At 44.9% G+C, this 20,478-nt stretch overlaps 1 protein-coding gene across 2 annotated transcripts; it reads right to left on the bottom strand.

Annotated features, from left to right (window-relative positions):
* Window positions 1–687: 687 nt before the first annotated feature.
* carm1 (coactivator-associated arginine methyltransferase 1) lies at window positions 688–20,232 on the bottom strand (the record flags this gene model as incomplete). 2 transcript variants are annotated; one of them, XM_080524792.1, is made up of 16 exons in its annotated part: window positions 688–2,939; window positions 3,249–3,317; window positions 3,843–3,920; window positions 4,691–4,803; window positions 4,904–4,993; window positions 7,305–7,442; window positions 10,108–10,197; window positions 10,407–10,492; window positions 11,406–11,487; window positions 12,347–12,437; window positions 12,829–13,006; window positions 14,493–14,603; window positions 14,724–14,828; window positions 16,739–16,845; window positions 17,151–17,276; window positions 20,082–20,232. In XM_080524792.1, 16 exons carry the CDS (start codon window positions 20,221–20,223, stop codon window positions 2,800–2,802), a joined length of 1,746 nt encoding a protein of 581 aa, XP_080380918.1. In that variant the 3' UTR covers window positions 688–2,799. The 2 variants fall into 2 exon arrangements, with proteins under 2 accessions (XP_080380918.1, XP_080380917.1); XM_080524791.1 differs by having other exon boundaries at window positions 688–2,942; window positions 20,082–20,223.
* Between the last annotated feature and the right edge of the window lie 246 nt (window positions 20,233–20,478).

The following is a 20,478-nucleotide window of genomic DNA, read 5'->3' on the forward strand; positions in this document are numbered from 1 at the left end:
GTGTGTTTAACTCACTGCTATTGCCTCAAGATTATGGCCCTCTGTAGCTCAGTTGGTAGAGCATGATGCTAACAGTGCTTAGCTTGTGGGTTCAAATCCCGCTAGGAGCATATACTGAAAGATTTATGCAGACGCTGCAATGTAAGTTGCTTTAGATAAAGGCGTCAGCTAAATGGCATAATATATATACATATACATTTATTAAGATTACAAAGCTTGAAAATAGGTTAGAGGACTATGAAGAGCTGGTTCTTTGAAGAGGGTGGAGTTATTTTGGTCAGTTTGCAATATGGCATCCAATCCCAGGCTCTGTAGTTGTGCTGCTGTAGTAGTAGTTCTGGTTAGTCCTGTCGTCTCAGTCCCAGCCTTGGCTTAGTCAGCAATGATCCCTGAGCTGTATGGGCATGCACACGCACACACTCACTCCACGCACCCCACCCCGAGGTTGGTGTGCATGTGTGCGTGCGTACATGTGTGCCTAGGCTAAGGTTACTGCTGTTGCTTGTGTGCGAGAGCGTTAGCATACCTGGGGGGGAGAGGGGCAAACAGGTACAGCCACAACCGGTCAGGGCTTTATTACTGTGGCAACATGCCCAGTGTCCACTATTCTCACAAGTATAAAAAAAAAGACCAAGGCTCCTATTAAAAAGGTGCCTGACTACTTCCATAACAAGCCAGGGTACCAGCTTTTGCCTTCAAATATTACCTTTACATTTATCTTGCTCACTACTTTTAGGGTTTCCTAAGAGACAATGATCCTGTTGGGAAACAACCCCTAAATGTCTAGGGTAAAGAGGCTCATCTCTGGACAGTGCTGTGATGTGTTGTTTGAACATAATACAAAGGACCAACACCACCCTCTAGGCGACTCACAGGGTCCGACATTGACACAGCACGAGTCAAGGTCTTCCTGATACACGTTCCATTAAAAGGTTCCATGCCAATGAGCATTCCGTCGTTAGTTCTACAGCTAGCTGCATTGGTGATGTTACCTACACAGAAAAACAAATACTACAAGACGTGATAAAGGATGTTTTTGGGACTTCTCCACCAACATTTAATTTGCTCCTTTTTTTGCTTGTTTTTTTTGTTTGTTTGTTGCTTTTTTGTGAAAGAAAGACAAAAAAATAAAGACAACAAAAAAAAGTTAACTCTACAAACTAGCAAGAGACATTTTTTTCTCTCTCTTAAAACTTGCTAATCAAAAATTCATTTCACTCAGTCCAGAATGTGAGACTGGAAGCAATGCATACATGTCCGTTAAGTCTTTGTCCGAAAGGTTTGGCAATCGGCTTGCCTGGTGGAAGGGAAATGGAGGAAAAAGGGAGATTAGGGGGTGAGGATTAGATATGTTGGAGATCGTAGGTAGTGAGGGATGGGGGAGGGAGTGAGGAGGTGAGACTCTACTACTCTCTCCCCATCACCCCACCGTAGTCTCTGAGCGACAGTCTCAAAATTGGAAAGGGGAGGGAGGGAAATGAGGATGTAAACTAGGATGCAGCTGATCCAAAAGGTTATCTTGCCCCGGCGACATGTCCTTGGTCCTTACGGTCAGTCTGTCTGCCTGAAGTCCCGCCTCACCCTCTCCTCATCCAATGCCGCGTCCCACTCCAACTCACTGCAATTCTGACTGGCTAAGGAGGGGATAAGCGGGCGGATTTGCTGATCTTTGCCGGATTTGCTGATTTGCTGCTGTTCTGTGTCCTCGAAGCTCACTGGCAGGGGGGTGGGAGGAAGGGCACACCACAGAAGTTAACCAGTCCTACCAGAGGCTATGTTAGGTTCTAACCTGGGGGTTCCAGAGGTGTTCTTAGGCTCTATATGGTTCTCCTAGACAAACAACATCTAGTTCTGTTTTGCTAAAGACTAACAGCTATGGAGGACCACATCGTGGGAAGAGGAGCTGTCTGGGATGTGTTCATTTAAACAGTCTTTCTCTACAGGGAGGTGGAGAAGTGCCTTGAACTTTGTGGTGTGAAAACAAAATGGATGTTGTTGGTGAGTGTTACTAGTGTTCTACTGTAGAGGTAAAGGCCCCTGTCCTTTCAGTGCAGGTCGGTGGGGAAAGGGGGGTCCAATCCAGCGACGAGGGGAGGAGATGGACTGGCTGTAGTGGACGGGGCTCGTTGTGGCTCGTTGCTGGGGGGAGAGGGGTGAGGGCTGGGGACCACATCTGCAGCAAGGAGGGGGGGGGGAGGCGGTCAAACTTCCAAAATGGAGGTAGGCAGGAGGGATCGACAAAGGCGGGAGGGGCTGACCCAGAGAGATGACACCTGCTGTACAGTCGTGCAATGAGTTCTTCTTTGAAACAAGAGTCTCTATATGTATGTATGTACGTACGTATGTGTGTGTGTGTAAAGCATTAAAAGGTCCAGTCAAACAAAATTCATGTCGGTTCAGCTCTCCATTCAGAAAAAAACTATTTTTTTGTGCTCATCAGCCCATCGGTTGACCGTGGAAGTGCTGCCACCCGCTGGCTGGACTGGGGATAGCATAGCAGCCGCTGCACAATGCAGAGAAAGAGGGGGAGGAAGGTTGGGGGAACGACTCTCATAAAAATAAAAAAAAAGAGAGAGATAGTGTCTGTGGCTGGGAGGGACGGATACGAGAGAATAACATCAGTGATAAGAGTAGATCGACAGTCTAGAGGAGAGGACAAGAGAGAAGAGGTGCTGGAGGGACGCTACAGCACTCGTTTTGGTATTCTGGTTTTGGCTGTGGTCGGTTGGGGTTTGGTGGGGTCATGGGTGGGGGCTAGGAGTCATGCAGGGGGTGGAGGGGGGGGCTGACAAAGTCTCCTTAACTCCCGTAATGCATGGTGTTGCTGGGGATCGCCATGGGAGAAGCCATGGAGATGGCAGGCCCGCCCATGGTGAACTGGTTGGTGACGGGATAGTGAGTGCTGCTGCTGCTCGGCACCGACTGGCCAGTAGAAGCTCCTGCTGTAGGGGAGGAGAGGGAGAGAGTGGGAGGGGGAGAGAGAGAGTGGGAGGGAGAGAGAGAGAGAGAGAGAGAGAGAGAGGGGGGGGGGGACAGAAAGAGGGGAGGGAGGAGATGGGGGATTGGAGTTAGAGAAAGTGAGAAGGAGGAAGGAATAGAAGGGGAGAGAGAGAGAGACAGATTACAATCCCTTTTTTCTTTGCTTGGCCGGGGGGACCCATTTGTCCCCCTGCCTTGAGATATTATCTTCCCCATGAACACATGACGTCCCCAGCGGCAGAGAGAGACGGCGTCACGCTGCAACGTACCCTGGACGATCCCCGTGCTCATGATGGAGCCCATCCTGGAGTGGGTGTGATTCACTATCCCTGTGTTCACTACAGGAGGGAGAAAGAGCCCAATGAGAGAGAGGATGTGAAACACGTGAAACATGTCTGTGCACCTGATAAATGTCTGTACAGGAGGTCTAGGCTTCCGCACCAGCTGGCTTGAACAGCTTCTTCCCTGCAGCTGTATATATACTTAACATATACTGTACATATTTTATTGATAAGCATTTCCCTTGCATATACTGCATATATATCTTACTGTACATATCTCGCCCTTGTCTGTACATATCTCACTGTACATATACTGAAACTGTCCACACTTTTGTGCACTAGGCTTCATTTCTTTTTCTTTTTTCTTCTTTAAAAAAAAATAAAAATTCTTGGCTAGATGCCAAATACGTTTCATTGTCCATGTACTCTGCCAATGACAATTAAATCGAATCTGAAATCATCTTGACCTGATATCATCTGCAATATCACGGTTCCGGATCTATCTTGCCTGCTTGTCTGCTTATCTAATGTGTCAGACTTGGGTTCAAAGAGAAGTGAATTAGTGTCGAGTGGAGGAAGTACCAAGGGGGATGAGGTTGTTGTGGGACACCGTAGAACCGCTGCCGATGACTGTGCTGAGGTCATAGGCTGTAGGCATCCCTGAGAGAGAGAGAGAGAGAGAGAAATGGAGAAAATCAGACCGGAGCAGGAGAGTGAAAAAAATAAAAGAGAGAAAGAGAGAGAGACAGAAAGGAGGAAATAGGGAAAAGCACAGAAGAAAAAAACGGAAATCCTCTCTCAGACACCGGTGTTCCCGTCAGAGACAGCATGCATCCCTGTGGTTCTGCTACCGTTTGGTCTACTTTGTGCACGTGACTAATACTAGCACTGGTTCAGGACTCATACGTTGTGTGTGTGTGTGCGCGCATGCAAAATCACAATGATGCCAGGAGCACTGATTCAATATCTGAATGTGTAAGTCTTCTAATCTGGCTCTTGCTGTGATCGAGTCTTCTGTGTGTGTGTTTGTATTTAGCGTGTGGTCACAGCATTGCCCTGACTCATGCAGTGCTGAGTGTGTCTATCTATGTGTGTTCATGACCTCTGAGTGTCTGTCCTTCATGAGCATCTTCTATGTGTGCATATTGATCTGACAGCATTTCTCTAACTCATGCAGGGAGTGTGTGTATCCTCTATGTTTGTTTGTGTGTCTTCCACTATGTGTGTCTATGTGTCCTCTGTGTGGGCGTATGTGTCCTCTGTGTGGGCGTATGTGTCCTCTGTGTGGGCGTATGTGTCCTCTGTGTGGGCGTATGTGTCCTCTGTGTGGGCGTATGTGTCCTCTGTGTGGGCGTATGTGTCCTCTGTGTGTGTGTGTGGTGTGTGTGTGTGTCCTTCTATGCATGTCCTCTCTATGTGTGTGTATTTACCTGATACAGCCATGCCTTGGCTCATGCTGTAGGCCCCCCCATTGTTCCACATGGTCTCAGAGGGGGAGGTGTAGTGCGACCCAGGAGGGGGGGAGGGATTGGTGCCTGTGTACCTACAAAAACACACACACATACAACATACACACCATGAGAGGGAGCTTCCTCCCCCCCACCTTTATCCCTAATGGAAGGTCACGGAATGTACCTACTGACCTGAAAAAGGGGTTCTTCAAATCCAGGAGGTTGCTGGACTTGGAGCCTGTCTGGTCCACTTGGGCGACAATACTGATGTCATAACTTTGTCTGTGGGGGGAAGAGGACAGGGGTTGATATTAGGGCTGCACGATTAATCGATTTTAAATCGAAATCGCGATTTGAAATGATGCGATTAGCTAATCGCAAAGCCTGCGATTTGCCTGCGATTTTTTTTTTATTTTTATTTTTTAAACCTTTATTTTACCAGGAAGTCACATTGAGATTAAAACCGCTTTTGGAAATTTGATCAGCACTCATGGAATGCCTCTTGTCCAATCAAATTACTTGGTCTCTTTATGACTTTGAACCCGGCGCTCTCAGAGCGAATTTACGAACGCAGGCATAGGTTGTGTCACGACAGTCAGTCCAATTATTATGAGACTTTGGGCTAACGTAACGGAGACAATTAGACACCACATGGCTTACTGGACGTATGATAAACGTTAGTATGTTATAATTGCGACAGGTAAGTGTACAATTTCACTATACTAACTGTACCAGCCAAGTGCATGTCGGTGCTGTTAGTCCAGCCTTAAACTTAGCTTAGCTAACTTGTAGTCTTCGAGACGGTAGCTTAGCTTAGCTACTCATGCTAACCCGGCGTTAAAGTACAGACACAGAGTTGACAGTCTCAGCAACCTGCGGGTTGGTGTTTATATAGTATAGCAGGCTTATGGATACATGGAAGTTAACTGTTCTGTTGTCAAACATGAATGTGTCCTGTATGCATAACCTCATACCATTCGTTCATACCAGCCGGCTTTAAAGACGCAGAGGTTAGCCTAGCCTAGCCTTGGGCTGAAGTATGTCACAGATTCCTAAGTCAAGGTGACGTGTGTCTGTGCTCCATAGTCAGAGACCACCATTCTATCATTCATCAGTTCGACTGTTGACCGAGTCATCTAGATGTGGTCCTTTCAGTTATAGTCACAGTGTATCCCCAAATGATCATTTTAATAGCTGGATCATCTTAGAAAGTAGCCACCTGTCTAGATGAGATGAGGTTATCATATATACAATTCATATCTTTTAAGTTATCATCCTTGCATTAGAATTAGAGCAGTTAATAGTTTGATGGTATCATGTGGTAATGCTCTCTGAAAATAGGTGATAGACAGATTCATCCAATCACCTGCCAAGTATTTTTTGAAAGTACCTGCCCTTTTCCAAACAGCTTCCAATTAAGCTTTCCTAGATGGTTGTGTGAAACAAACCACCTGAGTCAGGTTAGTAATGCTCCATCACATGTTTTAATCTGAAGCTTGATTTTAAAGCAACCCAACTTTAAAGCAACCCAATGTAAGTTTAGTTCTTTCACTCGTAGCTCGGGCTGTGGGGGTGCTAGAGGAGGGAGCCTCTAAGTCCCCTGAAGACGTACAAACAAACTGCACGTTGATACGACCTTCCTAGCCGGAGATATGGCCACACTTTACAAAAACTCCCTTTTTTTTTTTTTTTTTTTTTGCTATTTAAAAAAATAATAATCGCAAATTAATCGCAATCGCGATATCTGTCCAAATAATCGCAATTCGATTTTTCCCCCAAATCGTGCAGCCCTAGTTGATATAGCAGGTGGCGGCGGGAACATACAGACGGATAGAGAGAGTGAGAGAAGACAAAGACAACTATAGAAAGAGAACATACATACTAGGGGTGGGCATCAATGATCGATAATTGATCGATAAGGATCTTGGTCGATCACAAAATATTTTGCTCGATAATCGTTTATTTTTTTATAATAATAATAATGGAAATTAGTTTGTCCACGTGTCACCAGATTGCGTTCGTCTCTCACCCCTGAACATGTTAACATGATCATCTTTCTGAACAAGAACCAGTAGGCCTGCCGCCTACAGTCTCTCGCTGGAGTTTAAATTTAAGTTAAGCTGGACGCTCTTAAGGACACTAACGTTTTCAGTCATCCTCCTATTTGTGAGTAACTGTTTTTTTACTGCTCCTATGGTGAGTTACTTATTTTCTATATTTTTATTTATAACGTAAAATGTGTTTTTAAGTTAAACAATTTAAGCTACTCACTGCCTTGTTTAAGAGGATTGTTATCTGACTGTAGTGTCTAGTTTGAATGTGAATGAATGAATGTGTGCAATAGCAACACAAATAAAGTTTTCCCCAAGGAAAAAAAAAAAACATTTTTTTAATGAAAAAAAAGCTTATCGATTAATCGATAATTGATCGTTAATTCTTGCGATTATCGAAAAAGAATTTTTTATCGTTTGCCCAGCCCTAATACATACATACATATGTAAATACATAAACACACACACCCATGCCCAGAGAGGGGATAAAAGAAGATCACACACACACACACACACACACACACACACACACAGTCCCTCACCTCTTGTTGGCTATGAGCACTGCGGTGCCAGACAGTGTGTCTCCTGCCTTGGTGAAGAGGGGGGACTGCAGCAGACAGCGGACCTGGTACCAGTGTGTGAGAGGCTCCGTAGGAGCAGTGGAGAGCCACACTGTCATCCTGGGCACACAGAGGAAGGACACGGCGAGTTAGAGACAGAGACGTCAGGGTTGGGGACTCCTTAACACTGATTATGCTCTGAAAAAGTGTCGACATTTTCAGTTAACTGTCCAAAACAGGGACGACCAGGGCATTAGTTAATTTGCTAAAAGTTGTCCCCCTCCCATATTTGCCGTTGTTCACTCCCCCTTCAGATCTGAGGTTGTCTGGGTGGGTGTAAGCAACCCGTTACCTGGTTTTGGCTGTATTGCTTTCACCTAGGGCTGTTACGATTATTCGACGTCGTCGACGTAATCGACTACGTCAATACGTCGGTTAGCGTAATATGCGTCGGTTAGTCGCAAATAAAAAAATGGCGATTTTTTATTTATTTTTTTTTAAACCTTGATTTTACCAGGCGAGACAATTAAGTGTATGAGTGAAAAATGGATAGCTACTAGCTAATGTTACACAAGCAATGTAGCTCACCACAGTTCGTATGTCTTGTCTTCTGGTGTTAGTAACGTTAGCTATGTAGCTGGCTAGCTACGGTAGCCTATTGTCATTGTGGTGCGAGCACCTACTGTACGTTATCTAGCTCGTAGCTCGCATGCTACGTTAGCATCAATTTAGCTAATCATAACATAGCAGCGAGAGTAACGTTAGCTAGCTATGTGTTGTGGTGATGGACAGACTTCTAAATGGCCATGTTGGCATTCAAGTTGGCTAAACATAGCAGTGAGGTGGAGACAAAAAAGTTTTTTTTTTTTTTTTTTTTTACAGTACAAAAATTATCGTTAGACTTATCGATAAATTACCGTATTTTCCGCCCTATAAGGCGCACTTAAGTCCCAAAAAAAAAAAAAAAACGACAGTGCGCCTTATAACCCGGTGCGCCTTATATATGGATCAAAATGTAAAAATTACATGACCAATATATTTTTTTTTATAATAATAAAATGTTTCAGTACGACTGGTAAACTACAAAGCCGCACCGCTTGCAGCATTACGGTAATCAGTAAACGACGGCCGCCATCTTGGAATCTCCGCGAATGCTATTGTTATTCTATCATGTGCTCTGAATGGATGCCGTACTCACCCAACTGTTCAATTCGGACACTCACACCGCTTGCAGCATTACGGTAATCAGTAAACACCGGTGTTGTGCTTACTCACAGTCCCACACCACAAGACCCCAAGTAAAGAAGACTAAACAGAGTTTCCGAGGGAACAAAGTGAGATTCTTGGTGCTTTCAACTTGAAGTTTTAAAGTACCCACTCGATATAATAAACAACAGTTTAACGATCACTAAACACTTATCATTTGTGTATTGGATTCATTATTCTCGTTTGCCGGAGGCTACCGGTAAGGGAGGGTTGATTTGTAAACATACTTTCGTTTTAGCTCGTGTTCAAAAGCAAGAACTGTGTGTTCATCTAGTTATGTGTAGTTATGTGTTTAGCATGTCGATGTTCTCCCAGTATGTTGTCATGTTATTAAAATACAGTTTAGACCTTCGTAGCGATGTGTTTTGTTAGCTGTTAGCCGCTAGCAGCGTTTGTTGTGGTTTGGTCAGATTCACTTTTCTCCCATTCAGTGTTTGAGATGAACCAACATTCAAATACGCCTGTCGTGTTCAATCTTTCTCTGATTTGAATGTATGACACATCATTTGAAAGCTTACAATCTGTAGTTTAAGCATGTGTAAAAACTGAAAAAGTACGTTGCACATTTCACCAGGAGCTGTCACATATTGGTTGTTGGTTATAATTGTATAGCCTATTGGTTGTTTTCTGGTGTTGTTTTGCTCTGTTTGTAGTCTACTTGATGTATTTTTATCAGCTGTTAAATCACCACAGCGGTTAATCCACTAATAGAGATAATAGCAGATTGAAAATGCTTGTAGCTAACTACTCTATATCTCGTGGTTGCAGCTATTGCGAATTGCTATTCACGCGAGTCAGCTGTGAATCACCGCAGGTCCTTGACGCTTGTTGCAAAAATGGATGACGAACGGCTGATACTTGAGGTGGAAAAATATATATTTTTGACAGTGGAGCAGGTAGAACGTTGACGGTGACAACGCTCAGGTGGAGCTTGGACAACGGGAAGTTGACACAACACCGATGGAGAGGTGACGCAACGCAGTAGGTGGAGCTTGGGCGTAACGCAACCCCAGTCAAACGTTTGACTGCAGTATCTATTTTATGCGCCTTATAAGCCGGTGCGCCTTATAAGCCGGTGCGCCTTGTATATGAAAACATTTCTAAAATAGGCCATTCATTGAAGGTGCGCCTTATACTCCGGTGCGCCTTATAGGGCGGAAAATACGGTACTCGTTAGACTAATCGAATAATCGATAAAATAATCGCTAGATTAATCGTTAGAAAAATAGTCGTTTGGGACAGCACTACTTTCACCTATTCTATGCTTTTAGACCTGTGAAGCTGAGTGAGGGAGCAGATTGGTGAGATTGTTGTCTCTTTCCCTCCTTTCTTGTGTCCCATCAGACTTTGTATTGGTCTACCCCTATAGTTGTCAACCTATAACCTGCCTATCCTCAAACGCAAGTCAACCTCAACATCCTGAATACCGCCTCTGTGTCAGACTCTCTAATTGGCTGAGGCTGGAGGACTCCCCTATTCAACCTGCAGTGATTCATTAGGGCAGCTCAGGCAGACTTACGCTGATCCTATGAACGCCACATCAAACCAGAAGGCCAAGCCGTGCACCAGCCCTGAGGTCATCATGTGAAACTTAAAGGGAATCTCTATCCTGAGAGAAGGGGAGAGAAAGGGAGGTGGGATCAGTGTTAGTCAAGAGGGTCTTTTGTAACACACCGTCTCCAAAACCTGTTATATGGTATGCATATACCAGATGCAAACATCCCTGTCCTCAAAACGGATTGAAGTCAAAACACAGATATATAACGAATGGACACAGAAGTAATGTTAGCAACTGGAGAGAATGGCAGACACACACACCTGTACAGATCTTCCTCTTTGGCCTCTAGGAAGTTGACTGTGTACTTGACTGACTTGGCCATCAGGATACGAATATCAAATGTGTCCTGAGAGAGGAAGGCGTATGAGAGAGAGAGGGAGAAAAAAATAATTAAGAGTAGAAGGAGAATATCTTGTCCCAAAAGGTCTACATCTTTCACAAAAGAAACCTGGCTAAGAAGGTGAACAATGTCTGCGAGTATCGATTTGCCTCATAAATTAGCCTACATGTTTTATTGACTACAGCCGAACATAAACCAGACAATACACAATGTTATAAAGTGGTATAAAGTTGTGTCTTCCTAGGTTAGTATGTCTGCCCCCTTGTCTGGCGCTGGTAGAGAGGAGGGACAGCCCATGCTCAGGGGGCTTGGCAGTGCCATGGCCTGGTGTTAGAGAGCCTCTAGACTCCACCAGAACCAGGCCCACCGGCCGAGCCTCGCTCTCCCAGCAGAGTAACACCAGAGCGGGCACGGGAGGCCTGCACGGCTGACTACGGCTGGAGGGGGCGGTTGACACACAAACACACAAGTAGAACTATGTGAGAACGTAGAAGCACAACCAGGCACACTGCACTCATCACACCAGGGAAATAAATAGATTATTTGAAATATGAGTGTGTGTGTGTGTGTTAGAATAGCAATAGACTGAGCTAGAGTTAGACACATGGAGACGGTTGGGGCTTGTGAGCTATTCTGGAAGTGTTTACTCTCCTAGCCTAACACCACAGAATAGGGAACACACACCAGGGCACTGATCTCAAAAAGCACCCGGCCAATTTGACCCCCCCAAAACACACACAGAATAAACAGACAAGCAGAGTCTGTACGACAACCTGATCCTTCACAAACACATCTTGTCCTCGTGCACCCCCATGAGGTACACCACACACACACACACACACACACACACACACACACACACACACCCTTGTGTGCCCCCTTTTCTACCCCTACCCCCCCCCCCCCTCTTGGTACGCACCACGATGGGCTGGCGGAAGTACTCGTCCACCGCTGCCCCCCGCAGGGCAGAGAGGTCTACACCGTGGAAGGAGGGCTGGTACCTGAGACACAGAAACAGAGATTTGTTGATCATTAGCATAATCATATGACCAACACGTGTGCTTATCAGCATCCAGTATAGTCTTTCCTTTGCTGTCACTATACTCCTAGAGCTTGGTTTCTCACTAGCATCTATCTCCATCTCCTTACATCTATCTTTTCCCTCCATCTCTTCACTTCCACCCTTTCCCTGCTTTTCATTCTCAGTTCAGGTATTATCCCTTCCCCCCTCGTTACAATCCCTCCATTTTCTAGTGAGCTCCTCCCTCCTCAACCAATACTCCCTTCCTCCATCAGCGTACTCCTCCCCGTCCTCGACTATGGAGACAATTTACATTTTACAGCAGCAGCATTAGTTCTCAAACCGTTAACACTTGGTTTATCACCCGGCGGTTCATCTCCTGGGATAGTTTCCGCACGCACCACTGTCATTTAGATCAGTTTACAGGGTGGGATTCTTTGACTTTGAGATGGGCTTATCATTGGATTTTATTTGTCTATAAAGCAGTTATTTTAAAACCAACATAAAAGCAATGGTGTGAGGTAAAATGAGGATCAGAGACACAATCAGAGTGTGATACTTTTAAATGCATCATGGGTGTCTCCAAAATTGGGAAAATCTGCTTTTAGCTAATGTGCTCCTTAGACATGGAATGTTCTGGGTTGAACATTCAGAAAACCCCACTGGTTTTAAGCCCGTGGTTGGGGACCAGCTAACAGAGAAATGCTCTTGTTTTGGTTGATACGTGTGTATTGTGTGTTGTGTTTTTTTAAGGTGTTATTTTGTAATAATGTTTGTATCCTGCAAAAGACACCTGTCTCTGTGTGTCTCGCTGTGTAAATGAATCTCCTGTTCCTCACCAGAAGTTAGCCTTGGTGAACTGTTCCATGTAGAGCTGCTCGTCTGTGAAGGGAGCCAAGTGGACGTCGCCGATGGTGGGGAACATTTTACCTGCGACACAAAAGGAGAGAATGGGTCATTTAATTATGTTACAATAACATTAGTATTTCATAATTTATATATGTTACGGTACATGTGGGAATACGGTACATGTGGGAATACGGTACATGTGGGAATACAGTACATGTGGGAAAACTAGGGTTAGGTTTAGGGTTAGGGTTAGGTGCTAGGGTGCTACGGTTAGGGTTAGACATGCCAGCATGTACCAAGTCACCCTAGCACCCAACCCAACCCTAGTTTTCCCACATGTACCGTAACATATACACCCCTTTTTCAAACTTAAGACGAGTCAGATTTTGACAATCTGGATTGTATATCCTCCATCCCGCTTTCCCTCCAACTCCAATCCCCTCTCTTCTCCTTCCCCCTCTCTCTCTCTCACCGTTGGGTTTGAGGAACTTTTTGGCATGCAGGTAGCTCTCCAGCATCCTCTCGTTGAACAGCATGTAGCCCATTGGTTCAGAGATGATAATGTCAACCTGCTCGGGCAGAGACACCTCCTCCACCTTGCCTGTGATAACCACCACACGATCTCCCATACGGTTACTGTTCACCAGGACCTAGCGGACAAGGAGAGGGTTCATTTGTGTGTGTGTGTGTGTGTGTGTGTGCGCACACATGGACTCCCAGACATTTACATTTCAAACATGTACGAAATAAGAGGGTCAGAGAATGTGTGTGTCAGGGTTTCCGTTAACCGGTAATTACCGGTCTTTGTCCGGTAAAATTAGTTGAAGTCCGACAAATTGAAAACTCGTCGGACATAAATGTCCGGTGAAAATAATTCCCTCTAACCATTTTCAGCTGAGCACCAAACACACACACACAACACTGCCCGAGAGAGAAGGACCCGCCCCCTTTAGTTAGCCTATAGGCTATAGGCTAACTAAAGGGGGCGGGTTCCTTCTCTCTCGGGCAGTGTTGTGTGTGTGTTTGGTGCTCAGCTGAAAATGGTGTCCCGAAGCGGAGCGCTTTAACTTTATCGCACAATAACAAGGATAACAAACGAAACGGACAACATTTACACTAAGATGGAGACAAACTTCAGCGATATGATCTAACAGCCGGTCTTCAGGACGACATACAGACCCGTATGAGCTTACAGGGCTATCCCCTATCTATCTGAGAAAAGGCATAGCCTAGGCTGTAACATCGAACGGAAATTAGCCTATACGCATTGCAAGTTAATTTAAAGCCTATTTATTTTCAAAGAGTTTTATTCTATTTTATTTTATCTGATAAAAGGCATATGAACGGAAATTAGGCTAGCCGTGTCACGCCAGAAGCCTACATGCTTGCACTGTTACTGTTCAATAAAATGTTATACATCTAGACATTGTGGTATTTCTTTATATACGTATCCCAGACTGCCTATCAATTGTTTCTCAATAAACAGTTATGTTCTCCCCATTGTCATACTCCCGAGCTAAACGAAATGCCTTCCCAACCAGCGAGACCTGGTTATAGAAATGACGTTGTTTTATTGATTTAAAAAAAAGGGTAAAACTGGAAAGAGAAAATAGAAAACTCACATTAATCCCAAACAATTTAACAAACTTCAGTTAACGTAATGTGGAGTCCGTTCATTGATCGATGCTGTCTGTTCAGTTCCCAGTGAGGCGCCCGTTCAGCGCTGGACCCGTTCAGCGCTGGATTTGACGCATGGCATAGCGCGCATGCGTCAAATCATGTTATATTATTATATATTATATAGCTCGCATCTAATCGTATCGGATGAGAAATAGACATTAAATGGCATATATAGGCCGCTACACAACAGTAATCACCGCGACAAACAGCTATATTAGATTTGCAAAAAAAATATATGATTTTGAAAAAAAAAAAAATTATTATATTTTAATATGATGACCGGAATATATCACGTTTGTCCGGTAAATCGAATTCTTCCCGGACACGATGTCCGACGGCAAATTTTTCTAACGGAAACCCTGGTGTGTGTGTGTGTGTGTGTCAACTACACCCTGTTACAGTTACCTTGAGAAAGTGATGGTATGGGTGTGTATGTGGTGTGAGCAAGAGCCTCACCTCTGCATGCTGAGCCATGGTGCTGGCCTCCACAGCATAGACCTTCCTGGCTCCAGCCTGGGCCGCAAAGAACGACAGAATACCTGAACCACACCCCACGTCCAACACCACCTAGAGAGAGAGAAGATTGAATGCAATGCGATCAGCATCTGCAACTTTAAAATCCACACAGATTAGTGCCACCTTCTCTTTGGGTTTTGAAAACCCATCCAACTGGTGTCAGTACAGTACCTTGTCTTTGAAGTCTGTGTGGTTCTGGAGAATGGCCCGCTGGTAGGTTCCAGTCCGAACATAGTCCTGCATCATGTTTTGCTGCTGGGAGAGGTAGCCATAGAACTGGAGGACGAAAAGAGGGAGGGAGAGTAAGAGGGAGGGAGAGAACGAGTAAGAGGGAGGGAGAGAAAGAGTAGGAGGGAGGGAGAGATGGAGTAAGAGGGAGGGAGAGATGGAGTAAGAGGGAGGGAGAGAACGAGTAAAGGGGAGGGAGAGAAAGAGTAAGAGGGAGGGAGAGAAAGAGTAAAAGGAAGGGAGGGGGAGATAGAGTAAGAGGGAGGGGGAGAGAGAGATAGTGTAAGAGGGCGATGAACTGAGAGCACATCTTGTGTTATTGTTATTATTCATGTATGACATATGGTAGAAGTGGTCACTTAGTAGGATGTGGCAGATTCAGCGTGTGTGTGGCAGATTCAGCGTGTGTGTGTGTGTGTGTGTGTTTGCATGCCTTTATTATGAAATGTGCAAGATGAAAACTGAGTACCGTATTTTCCGCACTATAAGGCGCACCGGATTATAAGGCGCACCTTCAATGAATGGCCTATTTTAGAACTGTTTTCATATACAGGGCGCACCGGATTATAAGGCGCACCGGATTATAAGGCGCATAGAATAGATACTGCAGTCAAACGTTTGACTGGGGTTGCGTTACGCCCAAGCTCCACCTACTGCGTTGCGTCACCTCTCCATCGGTGTTGTCAACTTCCCGTTGTCCAAGCTCCACCTGAGCGTTGTCACCGTCAACGTTCTACCTGCTCCACTGTCAAAAATATATATTTTTCCACCTCAAGTATCAGCCGTTCGTCATCCATTTTTGCAACAAGCGTCAAGGACCTGCGGTGATTCACAGCTGACTCGCGTGAATAGCAATTCGCAATAGCTGCAACCACGAGATATAGAGTAGTTAGCTACAAGCATTTTCAATCTGCTATTATCTCTATTAGTGGATTAACCGCTGTGGTGATTTAACAGCTGATAAAAATACATCAAGTAGACTACAAACAAAGCAAAACAACACCAGAAAACAACCAATAGGCTATACAATTATAACCAACAACCAATATGTGACAGCTCCTGGTGAAATGTGCAACGTACTTTTTCAGTTTTTACACATGCTTAAACTACAGATTGTAAGCTTTCAAATGATGTGTCATACATTCAAATCAGAGAAAGATTGAACACGACAGGCGTATTTGAATGTTGGTTCACCTCAAACACTGAATGGGAGAAAAGTGACTCTGACCAAACCACAACAAACGCTGCTAGCGGCTAACAGCTAACAAAACACATCGCTACGAAGGTCTAAACTGTATTTTAATAACATGACAACATACTGGGAGAACATCGACATGCTAAAAACACATAACTACACATAACTAGATGAACACACAGTTCTTGCTTTTGAACACGAGCTAAAACGAAACTATGTTTACAAGTCAACCCTCCCTTACCGGTAGCCTCCGGCAAACGAGAATAATGAATCCAATACACAAATGATAAGTGTTTAGTGATCGTTAAACTGTTGTTTATTATATCGAGTGGGTACTTTAAAACTTCAAGTTGAAAGCACCAAGAATCTCACTTTGTTCCCTCGGAAACTCTGTTTAGTCTTCTTTACTTGGGGTCTTGGGGTGTGGGACTGTGAGTAAGCACAGTATACCGGTGTTTACTGATTACCGTAATGCTGCAAGCGGTGCGGCTTTGTAGTTTACCAGTCGTACTGAAACATTTTGACAGAGCGCCTTGAGCGCCGTGTACAACCAGTATGGATCAACAAATTAACCAATTGATCCATATATAAGGCGCTCCGGGTTATAAGGCGCACTGTCGGTTTTTTTGAAAATTAAAGGCTTTTAAGTGCGCCTTATAGTGCGGAAAATACGGTATGTGTTTGTATATTTTTGGCTATAGAATAAACAAGCTGAATATTGAGTGAATGTTTGCATCTGTATTGACGTGGGTGTGTGTCACACCTGGAAGTACTGTACAGCAGAAGACTCCTCTGTCCTTTCACTGAAAACCGATCGCTCACTGCTGTGGCCTCTGCAGTTCTTCAGGAGATTATAGAAGGAGGAAAAGTCTGAGGGACACACAACACAACAGTTATAACAGTTCATACTGTATGCAGTAGCCTGCACACGTGAATAACAACTCCTTACTAACAGAAACAGATGGAAGGACTGTAGAAAGACTGAGAAACAAAGAGACTCTACATGTCAGATGGCCAGGCCTTCTTCTACACACCTGAATATCCCCAAAACACTGTGCCCTAATCAAGACACCCCTGGTCCATCCAACACTCAGTCAGTCAGAACCGACCATAAGTGATATAATATTGTATTTGACTTTGGGTGTGATAGACAAGAGGCGGTTGCTGGGGGTTACCTGCGGGTGAGGAGAACTGAAGCAGGACGCTGTTGCAGCCCAGGGTGATGATGAAGGACTGCTTCCCCACACGACTGCACTCTGTTTCCTGGGAGACCGAACACTTGAACACACACATGTCCTCAGCTGTGGGAGGAGGCACGTGTTAGTCAGGACACTTACGCCATGAGTGACATGAATAGCACACCCCGGTGGTCCCTCCACATGCATCTCTTCAATAACAGTAATGAGCATAACTTCCCATTATATCAGGGGCCTGAGATCATCTTTTCAGCTGAGCTCATTTCAGTCACAGACGTCTGGGTATTGACAATAGCTGTAACTTTAATTTAAATTAATTTAACAACTTCCATTGGTGTTGTTTGTTCAATGTTTACATATAAGCTGAATACTACAGTCGAGGTGCAGACAGTATGCACAGGCCAAACCATCCTGAATGGCATTCTTTCCCTCCTTGAACACTAAATATGAACAGACTTGATGAGTTAGGGCAATGTAGTTATGGCAACCCCAAGAAATGTATCTATCTATCCAGTCATTTGAGATCTGTGGTTAACAAGGAAGGAGGATGAGGGGGCTTTTCAAATGCCACTTTCTTCCCGCCATCCCTTGAAGATGGCATTGATCTGATAGAATGGAGACAGCAAAAGCAAGATTACCACCATGTTACCTTCACTTGTCACATTAGATGAAGGGGGTGCTAAAGTAGCTCTTCTCTTTTCATCCCTCCTTCATCTGTTGACTGCAGTGAATACGTACTAGGAATTTGCTTAATATGTCCAGTGCTTCCGGATCAGTTCAGATTAAGGGGAGGAGACAATGATAGGAGACAAGAAGAGGAGCCCCTATGGACTACTGAGATGGACCTCGTGATCACGCAGGGAAAGGAACATTATCTTTGGAATAGTGAAACAGAGTTGGTCCTGATTAGTGCTGTACTCGGCAGTGAGATGTCAGTAGACTGTTGCCTATAATCTGTGGTTTAATCCAGCAGTTGTTATGGGATTACACCCATGCAACGCACCAGCAACAAAGATTAAGATAGGATCAAATAAAAGATGAGTGAATGTGTGTGTGTGCCTTTATGTATGTGTGTGGGGGCCAGTGCATACTTATGAGTTAGAATTTGTCTGTGTGTGTGTATGTGTGGGGGGGGGCACAGTGCTGGGCTGAGAGAAACAGAGAAACAGAGTGCATGCTTAAATTATTGACAATCATCTCCCTCTCCCCAGTGTTGACACTCATCACGGCCCCTTCTAAAAGGCTCACAGATGGCTGCTTGAGAGACGGGGCAGTTCTTAGCCGTGTTCGACGTGCAAACTTTTCAAACAAAGCCCACAAAGCAAAGTGAAAATCACGGGGTAAACCGCTCATCCGCATGATGAGTTGACAAGTGACTAAGAATAATCATTTGATCGGTGTATTCTGTTGCACGGAAAGTGGCTATTTTCCAAGAGAAAAAGACCAAAAACGTAGTTAACATTGGGTGGTTTCTGAAGACTGGGTCTACATAAGCAATTCCGTTGGTCAGCGGTATGGAAACGTTTATATCCGTCGTCACGAAGAAATAGGGAACTGAACGTGTTGGGCCTGTGTGGACCGGCCAATCATGCATAGCAAAACGTAACTAAACCCACCATCCAACGAAAAAAATACCACACAAAAGTGTTAACTTTCTATGATGCGTTCTTTGTGCATCAAAAAACTAGGGACATCGTTGCTTCTTAACGGGACACCATCACATCACTGCGCCTCTCACACAACACAAGGCTGCCTCGGCGCTGGGCGGAGAGGGTGGGGGGGGCGGCTATTGTTCGGAGGGGAACAAAGATGAATACATCACTCATATGGGCCTGTTTTGGGGCTAACCGAGAAAAACACGAGGACTGTTATTCCTTTAGAACCTACTCGCCGACCGTATTCCAAATGCTAGGCCACCATTAACTCTGCTAGTTCAGAGCTCATAAAAAAACAGCACGCGTGAGATTTAGCTCATTCTTCTGCTCTGAGACATAACATAACACACAAGATACTGGACACGAATCGAGAGACCAAAGCCACCCAGTATCAAAACAAAACGCACACTTTCGCTAGCTTATTTTTAAAAAATTGTATTTAACCTTTATTTAACCAGGCAAACATGTAAGAACAAATTCTTATTTACAAATGTAGCCTGACCAAAAAGCAATGGCTCTTATGACAGCTAAGCTACAACAGCATTCGAGTGTCCAAAATAGATCTGGTGGGAATTGTCAAGACGAGCAAAAATAAGACGGGAGGGAATGGATGTGACGCGACTAATGCAACAATGTCACGAATGAATGGCGAAGAAACGCGCAACAAAGTAACGATGCCAGCTGGCTGGGTAGGAAGTGTCGCGGCTGTTGTGAAACTCGCCTGACAGCGTTTGCAACAATGTAGCCAGCGGAGCTCATGTTGGCTACAATGTAGCTGGCTTCAATAGAAACCCACTTTGTTCTCTTTCAAGGTTTCTAGCTCACATAGAAGCCGCATAGGCTACCAGTTCAAAGCATTTCAACGGTCAAAAATGTAATTTGCCACACATTTCGATGAAACGTGTGACTTTAGTTTAAAAGGCTTCTTCGAGACAAATCTAGCCCGAGGAGGCAACGTGGTCCGGAGCTATCTGTGATGTGTGGAATGAACACAGGTAGACCATCAAAGGCGAGCTAGTCAGCTCATTTGGGCAAACTAAGCTGCATTGTGCGACACGAGCTAACGAGCTCAATATGAGCATAGTTTGAATAATAATAGAACATGCCATTCGCTTTTTCGCATTACACATGTGCAGTTGACTGCTTCGGCTAGCGGGGCTAACGTTAGCTCGCATTAGCTTTAGCATTTTAGCCCTGGGCTAGCCAGGTGAGGCCGAGCCGTTGGGGTACTACTACGGGCACGGGTCCGACTCACCGTTGGAGAGGTTGATCAGGGCAGCGTCCTGTGTGGCTCTCAACTCCAGCCGCAGGGGCTGCTGCTCAGAGTGCCGCTGGATGTCTCCGTTCGCGTCTCCGATAGAGAGGAGCCGCACGCCGGGGAACACCGACACCGCCATCTTCGATCTGGGGGAAGAGACAGCTCTTTAACGGCGCTCTGTTCTCCACCGGAGAGACGCGCACTCCGCTCAACAGTCACCGGGAAAAAGATCAAGTTCACTACCGCCACCCTGTGCCCAAAAGGCGTAATGCTTTGCGTTTGTATGCAAGCATACTACACTTTCATTTTCATTCTGTCAACCTACATACAGCCCTTTTTAGACATGTATGAATGAATGCATGAATGGTCTTTATTGTCATTGATATAGTACAGG

The sequence above is a fragment of the Nansenia antarctica genome (genome assembly GCF_963989245.1).
Source record: "Nansenia antarctica genome assembly, chromosome: 2".
NCBI classification, from domain to species: domain Eukaryota; kingdom Metazoa; phylum Chordata; class Actinopteri; order Argentiniformes; family Microstomatidae; genus Nansenia; species Nansenia antarctica.